Source organism: Spinacia oleracea, chromosome 6 (genome assembly GCF_020520425.1).
Source record: "Spinacia oleracea cultivar Varoflay chromosome 6, BTI_SOV_V1, whole genome shotgun sequence".
Classification (NCBI taxonomy): domain Eukaryota; kingdom Viridiplantae; phylum Streptophyta; class Magnoliopsida; order Caryophyllales; family Amaranthaceae; genus Spinacia; species Spinacia oleracea.
Genome location: NC_079492.1, coordinates 64847334 through 64856671, shown reverse-complemented (window position 1 = coordinate 64856671; position 9338 = coordinate 64847334). Strand labels below are relative to the sequence as shown.

At 35.0% G+C, this 9338-nt stretch overlaps 1 protein-coding gene across 1 annotated transcript; it reads left to right on the top strand.

The window, feature by feature from the left end:
- Positions 1-593: 593 nt before the first annotated feature.
- LOC130463221 (uncharacterized) lies at positions 594-4279 on the top strand. Its single transcript, XM_056832291.1, has 3 exons — positions 594-629; positions 717-839; positions 3859-4279. The coding sequence occupies exons 1-3, from the start codon at positions 594-596 to the stop codon at positions 4192-4194; spliced, it is 495 nt and encodes a 164-aa protein (XP_056688269.1). The 3' UTR covers positions 4195-4279.
- Positions 4280-9338: the final 5059 nt, after the last annotated feature.

Below are 9338 nucleotides of genomic sequence, written 5' to 3'. Positions count from 1 at the left end.
ATCAGAGCTTCTGTTAAAAAGGAGTTTGAAGGTGAATTAGAGAAAAGGGTAGAGAAAAGGGTGGCAGAGGCCCTCCAAAAGCAACTAAGCACCTTGTTAAAAACAGGACAACTAAACTCCATTTCTACCCCGATACTTGATGACTTCCACTTAAATGACTCTGCCAGAGTTGACCTTGATGTTAGTGCTACAAGAACCACTCGTCACATCTTAGTGCCGCAACCACGCGAGCTAAAGGTACGACGTAGTCACTCTTTTTTAACATAGTTGCTTGATCCTTTTATGTTTTTAGTTGACATTTACTTAATAATCTGTATCACTTACAAAGTTGCATTGAAACCTTTGTTTATGAAGGAAAGGACTCCATGTCGTCTTGCCCTTGAGGATAAAGTTTCAGGCAACAACATTGTCGTGGCGGATGGTATGGTACAACCCTCAGATGGTGCATTGCCCCAACATTTTACATCGATGAAGCCTGGTCACTATAAAGTCCAAGTTGATTTTGTTTACGACGGACATGTTGATGATATTCTTCCGGTACCTACGGGAGATGGTTTCACTAACTTAGGCGGTGCTTTGGGTAGTTTTGTGCAATGGCCCATACACTTAGTGATTTTCGAAGACGCGAGGTATATATGTTTTATTGTTTAGAATGTATATGTTCACGCAAGCACATTCGACATCTTACCAACTCTTGTTTTTGTTGAATTTTAAAGTATTGTACTTCACCTCCTAAAAAGAAGTCCAAGTCTAATGTTTCTAAAGAGAGGGATGGTAGCTCCAAGAAAAAGACAACGGTATTAGCGGCCCAAAAGAAGACAACAGACTTAGCATCCAAGGTAAACCCTCTAAAACTCATTCGAACCTAAAATGACATTTCCGCTCCCAACTTTGAACTAAAGAACCTAAGGACTCATTTGATTCTTATTACATGATTAATATGCATAGTTTTAAGTTTCTAAAACTCATTCGAACCTATTTATGCACATTTATGGCTCGTTGGGTCGTTATAGGTCATATATAGAGCTAAAATGACATTTTCGCTCCCAACTTTGAACTAAAGAACCTAAGGACTCATTTGATTCTTATTACATGACTAATATGCATAGTTTTAAGTTTCTAAAACTCATTCGAACCTATTTATGCACATTTATGGCTCGTTGGGTCGTTATAGGTCATATATAGAGCTAAAATGACATTTTCGCTCCCAACTTTGAACTAAAGAACCTAAGGACTCATTTGATTCTTATTACATGACTAATATGCATAGTTTTAAGTTTCTAAAACTCATTCGAACCTATTTATGCACATTTATGGCTCGTTGGGTCGTTATAGGTCATATATAGAGCTAAAATGACATTTTCGCTCCCAACTTTGAACTAAAGAACCTAAGGACTCATTTGATTCTTATTACATGACTAATATGCATAGTTTTAAGTTTCTAAAACTCATTCGAACCTATTTATGCACATTTAAGGCTCGTTGGGTCGTTATAGGTCATATATAGAGCTAAAATGACATTTCCGCTCCCAACTTTGAACTAAAGAACCTAAGGACTCATTTCATTCTTATTACATGATTAATATGCATAGTTTTAAGTTTCTAAAACTCATTCAACCTATTTATGCACATTTATGGCTCGTTGGGTCGTTATAGGTCATATATAGAGCTAAAATGACATTTTCGCTCCCAACTTTGAACTAAAGAACCTAAGGGACTCATTTGATTCTTATTACATGACTAATATTCATAGTTTTAAGTTTCTAAAACTCATTCGAACCTATTTATGCACATTTATGGCTCGTTGGGTCGTTATAGGTCATATATAGAGCTAAAATGACATTTTCGCTCCCAACTTTGAACTAAAGAACCTAAGGACTCATTTGATTCTTATTACATGATTAATATGCATAGTTTTAAGTTTCTAAAACTCATTCCAACCTATTTATGCACATTTAAGGCTCGTTGGGTCGTTATAGGTCATATATAGAGCTAAAATGACATTTCCGCTCCCAACTTTGAACTAAAGAACCTAAGGACTCATTTGATTCTTATTACACGACTAATATGCATAGTTTTAAGTTTCTAAAACTCATTCCAACCTATTTATGCACATTAAAGGCTCGTTGGGTCGTTATAGGTCATATATAGAGCTAAAATGACATTTCCGCTCCCAACTTTGAACTAAAGAACCTAAGGACTCATTTCATTCTTATTACACGACTAATATGCATAGTTTTAAGTTTCTAAAACTCATTCGAACCTATTTATGCACATTTATGGCTCGTTGGGTCGTTATAGGTCATATATAGAGCTAAAATGACATTTTCGCTCCCAACTTTGAACTAAAGAACCTAAGGACTCATTTGATTCTTATTACATGACTAATACGCATAGTTTTAAGTTTCTAAAACTCATTCCAACCTATTTATGCACATTTAAGGCTCGTTGGGTCGTTATAGGTCATATATAGAGCTAAAATGACATTTCCGCTCCCAACTTTGAACTAAAGAACCTAAGGACTCATTTGATTCTTATTACATGACTAATATGCATAGTTTTAAGTTTCTAAAACTCATTCCAACCTATTTATGCACATTAAAGGCTCGTTGGGTCGTTATAGGTCATATATAGAGCTAAAATGACATTTCCGCTCCCAACTTTGAACTAAAGAACCTAAGGACTCATTTGATTCTTGTTACACGACTAATATGCATAGTTTTACGTTTTTAAAACTCATTCGAACCTATTTATGCACATTTATGGCTCGTTGGGTCGTTATGGGTCATATATAGAGCTAAAATGACATTTTCGCTCCCAACTTTGAACTAAAGAACCTAAGGACTCATTTGATTCTTATTACATGACTAATATGCATAGTTTTAAGTTTCTAAAACTCATTCGAACCTATTTATGCACATTTAAGGCTCGTTGGGTCGTATAGGTCATATATAGAGCAAAAATGACATTTCCGCTCCCAGCTTTGAACTAAAGAACTTAAGGACTCATTTGATTCTTATTACACGACTAATATGCATAGTTTTAAGTTTCTAAAACTCATTCGAACCTATTTATGCACATTTATGTCTCGTTGGGTCGTTATAGGTCATATATAGAGCTAAAATGACATTTTCGCTCCCAACTTTGAACTAAAGAACCTAAGGACTCATTTGATTCTTATTACATGACTAATATGCATAGTTTTAAGTTTCTAAAACTCATTCCAACCTATTTATGCACATTTAAGGCTCGTTGGGTCGTTATAGGTCATATATAGAGCTAAAATGACATTTCCGCTCCCAACTTTGAACTAAAGAACCTAAGGACTCATTTGATTCTTATTACACGACTAATATGCATAGTTTTAAGTTTCTAAAACTCATTTCAACCTATTTATGCACATTAAAGGCTCTTTGGGTCGTTATAGGTCATATATAGAGCTAAAATGACATTTCCGCTCCCAACTTTGAACTAAAGAACTTAAGGATTCATTTGATTCTTATTACATGACTAATATGCATAGTTTTAAGTTTCTAAAACTCATTCCAACCTATTTATGCACATTTAGGGCTCGTTGGGTCGTTATAGGTCATATATATAGCTAAAATGACATTTCTGCTCCCAACTTTGAACTAAAGAACCTAAGGACTCATTTGATTCTTATTACATGACTAATATGCATAGTTTTAAGTTTCTAAAACTCATTCCAACCTATTTATGCACATTAAAGGCTCGTTGGGTCGTTATAGGTCATATATAGAGCTAAAATGACATTTCTGCTCCCAACTTTGAACTAAAGAACCTAAGGACTCATTTGATTCTTATTACATGACTAATGCTAATTGACTATTGTTATAGGAATTTTCGCATCCAAAGAAGTCGAATTCTAAGCCTAAGTCCAACTTAGAGGTGGTGGGTAGTTGTGATCGTAAAACACAAGAATCAACCACCAAAAGCAAGAAAGCAGGACTTGTATACGATGCAATTCAAGGTCTTGGCCCGTCATGCAAATACTTGCAGTTTATCATGACTTCGGCGCCTGATGATATATATGATAATACTACCATCCCATTGGCGGCCTCAGTTTGGCACTCGGATTTTGATCAAGAAACATACATAACTGCGTCTGATATAGGAGAGTTCCTTCGCGGGGCGTGCTTAAACATTTCAGCGATCCAAGTCTACATATTGTAATTAAATGTTTTATTGTTGTTAATATAACTATTATTTCTTTGAAGTTTTTTCTCTTTATCGATCTTAATAGTGTAATCTTGTTTATTTTGTAGGTGTTTATTGCACGTGAAGGAAATAATGCCCTTGGTCCAAGTATGCATTCTATGATAAGTCTAATAAATGCGGTTCAGTATTAATTAACAAGTTAATAATTCAGTGAGATCAAGTGAGCTGAATACCTAGCTAGAGGCCGCTTCAGTTCAAGTGGAATTAATGATATTAATCCACAGCTTACTCTTGACTGAACCCGTAGGGTCACACAAATAGTACGTAAACGGATCAAGTATTTAATGGCATTAAATACTCCATCTATGAATATTCGGAATCGACGGATCTTGGTTTCAGTGGGAGCTGAGATCGTCACAGGCAAGAAATGAATACTCCGGAAACGATGATATTGCCGGAAACGGAAATATGGATCGTATCGGAAATATAAATATTATCCAAGTCGTAGATGTTGCCGGAAACGGAAACATGGTACGTATCGGAAAATATTATCAGAAATGGAAATATTGCCAGAATCGGAAATATTGCCGGAAACGGAAATATTGTCAGAATCGGAAATATTATCGGAATCGGAAAATAATTCCGGAAACGGAAATATTAAATATTTGTTCGAAACGGAAATTAATTCCGGAATCGGAAATGTTAAATATTGTTCGTATCGGAAATGAATTCCGGAATCGGAAATTTAATCGGAAGCGTATCGTACGAATAAGCATCGGACGAGGCCTGCCGGACGAGGGCCCAGCTCGAAGCCAGGCCATCGCCCAGCAAGCCAAACGCGCGCCACAAGCCCAGCCAAGGCAGCGCCCAGGCCTACCGCAAGGCAGGCCCAGCGCGCGCCAAGGCCGCGGCTGCGTGGGCCTCGCTGCGTGGGCTGCTGCTCGCACGCACGCGCATGGGCGGCCCATCGTGGCTGCCGTGTGTGTGTGTGTGAGTTTGTGTTCATGCACGATTCCTAAAACATGCAGAGTTCGGTTAATGATTAAATTCCTAATTCTATTTGAAAAATTAATTAATTAGAGTTCTTGTAGGATTCTAAGTTTAATTAATTCGTATCCTAATAGGATTCCAATTCTCTTTCCATACCCCTATAAATATGTGGCCTGGGTTCACAATTTATAACGAGTTTTCAAGTATTCAAAGTGAGTTTTTGAGAGAAAAATTCAGTCACACATCTTGCTCAAAAGTGCCGAAAATTCTAGTACCTTAAGGGCGATTCTAGTTGGTCAATCTTAAGGCGGATCCGGACGTGCTGTGGACTATCTACGGAGGGACGACACTTGGAGTCCTAAAGACTTGTTCTTGCTCGGTTCGGGCGCAGCTAGGGAGGGCACGCAACAAAGAGTATGCATCTAAATTATGCTATATGATTATGTGTAAATAATATGTATTCCTGGGTTAATGGTTGTTTCCGCATGATTTATGTAATATCATATGTATCATAACCTAACAGCACGATCATGCCAAATCATTTGAAATGTCTCGGATTTCGTTCATTTGTCCCGAGATTATGTCAAGCACTAGAATCAAGGCCGACCCTAGAGCGCCAACAATGTATTTGAAAAAAAAAAATTCAAGCTGAAATTGAAAAGGAGGAGATGGGTAATCCTAACCTAACTAATTGGTTTTTAATCCCATATAATCAAGAGTAAGTGTGTTATATAAGTTTCATATATAATATTAATTATTATTGTTATTAAATATTTACTATATCATTTATAAATTATACAGAAATCATTGGAATTTATACGTGATGGACCTACGTAGAGGTTATGTATATATTTTCGATTCTGCTAGAGATCCACGTCGAACAGATTATGCATGGGGAATCTTGAGTTTGTAAGTTTTTTGCTTACAAATTACATTAGTCTTTAAGAAACCTAAGCCAAAATCATATTCATGAGTACCCGTGTTTCGTTAATTTTCTAGGGCATACCAAGTGTACAAGTGCAATGGTGGGAATTGTCCGAAGAAAACGAGTTTTAAGTCGTGTAAACCCATTCATATAGAGGTATAACATGTTTCTTAATTAGCTTTTTGCTTTGTTTTTATTAACTATTGGCTTGCAAGATAAAGTATTATGTTTCTTAATCAGTGTGCTCAACAAATCGGCGGAACTGAGTGTGGCTATTACGTTATGAAGTTCATGTTAGAGATAGTCACGTTACAACATGACTATGAAGGCCGGCTAGATGAGGTAAGTAACTAATTGATTCGTATTCTAGACTATTAATACATTGTCATTAGTTGCTTGAATGTTAAAATGTGACATTTCATTTGCATTTAATCGATCTAATGCTCCATCAAATTTTTGTTTTTGTAAGGTCTATACTCCGAGGACTGCGCCTTATGCTAGTGAGGAAATTGATGTGGTTCGTGAGCAATGGGCGAAGTTTTTTACCACCAAGTATTTATTATTGACCTGAGGGCGCTTGATCGAGTTGGTTTAGATGTTATAGAACAATCTTTTATGTTAAAATGTATGCGTACGTTGAAATTGGAACGTAAATATATTTAAATGTATCGGTATGTGCACTTTTGGTTTGGGGATATATACAAAACTCCAGTTGTTGTTTTTATATTTGTTATACAGGTTGCGTTATTCTATTATTGTTTTGACAGGTTTCTATATTTGGTGCAAGGCACTCTAGGTATCCCTAAACAAGATTAGAATTTTCCCGCCAAAATTGCTTTGTTGCAGCATACATATATATTATACGCTGCAACAAGGGAAAAAATTTCGCAAAATTCCAGACTTGTTACAGCGTACAAATAAATGTACGCTGTAAAAAGTTGAGTCTTTTGCAGCGTACATAAATATGTACGCTACAACAAGTCCAAATTTTTGCCAATTTTTGGGCACTTGTTGCAGCGTACATATGTACCACTTTTTGCAGCGAACATTGTACGCTGCAACAAGTTCAGACTTATTACAGGCCCCCCAGTTGGAGCATACGATGTACGCTGCAACAGGGGTCTAAAAGCCCACTGCAATAAGGGTTTTTTCTACTAGTGATTGTTATTACCAAAAAAAAAAAAGTTACTACATGAGTGCCCAATAGAACAACGTCTAGGGTAACCTATTCTTCACCCTTTTGGGTTTCATTTCCCCTCTAAATTGTTCTACTTTACGTTTTAAAAAGGTTTAATAAGTCTCATACACATAGTAAAATATGAAAATACAAATTATCAAGGTTATTCATACCCATTAAACTTGTGTTCAAACTCCAAATTTCGGGTGAGCATAAATACGTAATAGTTTAACTCAAATAATCAATACAAATTTTTAAATAAGGCGGTCTTATACAAAAGACCACATTGGTGTCATATAAGTTAATTACTGGAACTAATTAGTTAATTACTGAAACTAATTAGTTAAATACTGAAACCAAATAGTTAAGCAATGCAACTAATTAGTTAAGCACTAAAATTGGTTAGTTAAGCAATGGGGAAAATTAGTTAAATAGTGGAATCAATTAGTTAACCAATCAAAGTGATTTTTCCGGTAATACGATCTTTCACAAAAATTGCCGAATAATCAATTGTAACCCAACATACCAAATCAACCCATCACATTTCTAACCTCGTATCCCACATGATCACCAAATTGTTATCCAGAATACCAAGTCAAACAATCACATTTTCGAACTAATCCCACATTCCCACATTCGCAAGATAATTTAGAAACATAATACATAAAGTTTTTCAAAATGAAGGTTTTTCAACAGCTACAATAAAATAATAGCCATTGTAATTGTTTGAGATCTGAGCCGTTTATTTTTAGGGAACAATCTCAACCATTTATTACTTTGACTTTTTTTTTTTTTTTTAAATAACTCGCAATTAACTGCCAGTAAAGTATGCAGTTCATTCATAGTTTTTTTTACAGAATCAGTAATGCATAACTACTTAATTACATTCAGCAATCCATTGATAAATCCATATAATCATGTAAATCAACTTCAAATTACATAACATATACGAAGTATTATTTTAAAGTTACCCCATATCATAAAAACTGGTTTAAAATTAATCTATGATGTCGTCAAAAAAAGAAGTTAATCTACGTTTCCATGGAACCTTGAGCATCGAGAGAGAAGGTAGAAGGAAAAGGGTGAGGAAAGCACAACAAATTATCACATAGATTTACCGTGAGAGAAAGTGTATACGAAGTATGTAACTTACAATTTGACAATTTTTTCCACTTGTTTAATCTTATGATAAAAAGAAAAATAATAATTATAGTCAATTGAATCAATGGCATAGACTTAATCACGAGAAATGTACGGTTACGATTAAAAGATTATAATGGCTACATAATTAATGTAGCCATTGTAAAATCATCCTTTCCAAAATATAAAGCAGTACATAAGAGTTTATAAAAGCATATTCAGCAATACCTATAATCATAATAGTATAGTCAACATCACCTATAAATCGTAATAGTATAATACAAATTTCACATGATCCTGGAGACGATGGACATCGATAATTACCTTATAAGCATAGTTTCCAAAACTAGGAACCTCCTTGATCGACATCACTTACATACCTTAGGTCTACTGTAAGTCGAAACAGAGAAAATTAAAGAAGAAAAAGGCTAGACACTGGACACCAGTGAGGTTAAAGGATGACAGAGATGTGAATATATAACTATGAACAATTTCATGAATTGATTAAGGATATGAACCGAAGGGTTACCAAGGATGAAAGATGAAGAGTTGTATGTTCAAATTCAATGGAAATTAAAAGAGCTTATTCATGATAATTAATCAGAATGATAAAGAATTGACGTTAGTTGTTACTAACTTGAATTTTTTATTTTATTTTTTTAAAACAAAGTTTTAGAATAAATAAATTCATCAGTTGGGAAATAAAGTAAAATAGATAATAAAGTGATTAAAACTTGACTAAATAATAATATTAGAAAACTTAATTTCGTAAAGATCAATTTTAAATGTAGAAATTTCCGCTATGGGAACCTAGGTATTTATGGGAAGTGTGATTCCCCGTGTTTTTGCCGACCAAACACTACCACGAACTTTCACTTCCTAGAAAGTCATATTTCCTGTGATTTTTCATGTCAACCAAACATCACC

Excerpts from the sequence above, each read along its gene's own strand:
- LOC130463221 (XM_056832291.1), top strand. The coding sequence starts at position 594 with ATGGCCCATACACTTAGTGATTTTCGAAGACGCGAG. Across the intron at positions 630-716 it reads GTGATTTTCGAAGACGCGAG|TATTGTACTTCACCTCCTAA; the intron begins GTATATATGTTT and ends TGAATTTTAAAG. Across the intron at positions 840-3,858 it reads CAACAGACTTAGCATCCAAG|GAATTTTCGCATCCAAAGAA; the intron begins GTAAACCCTCTA and ends CTATTGTTATAG.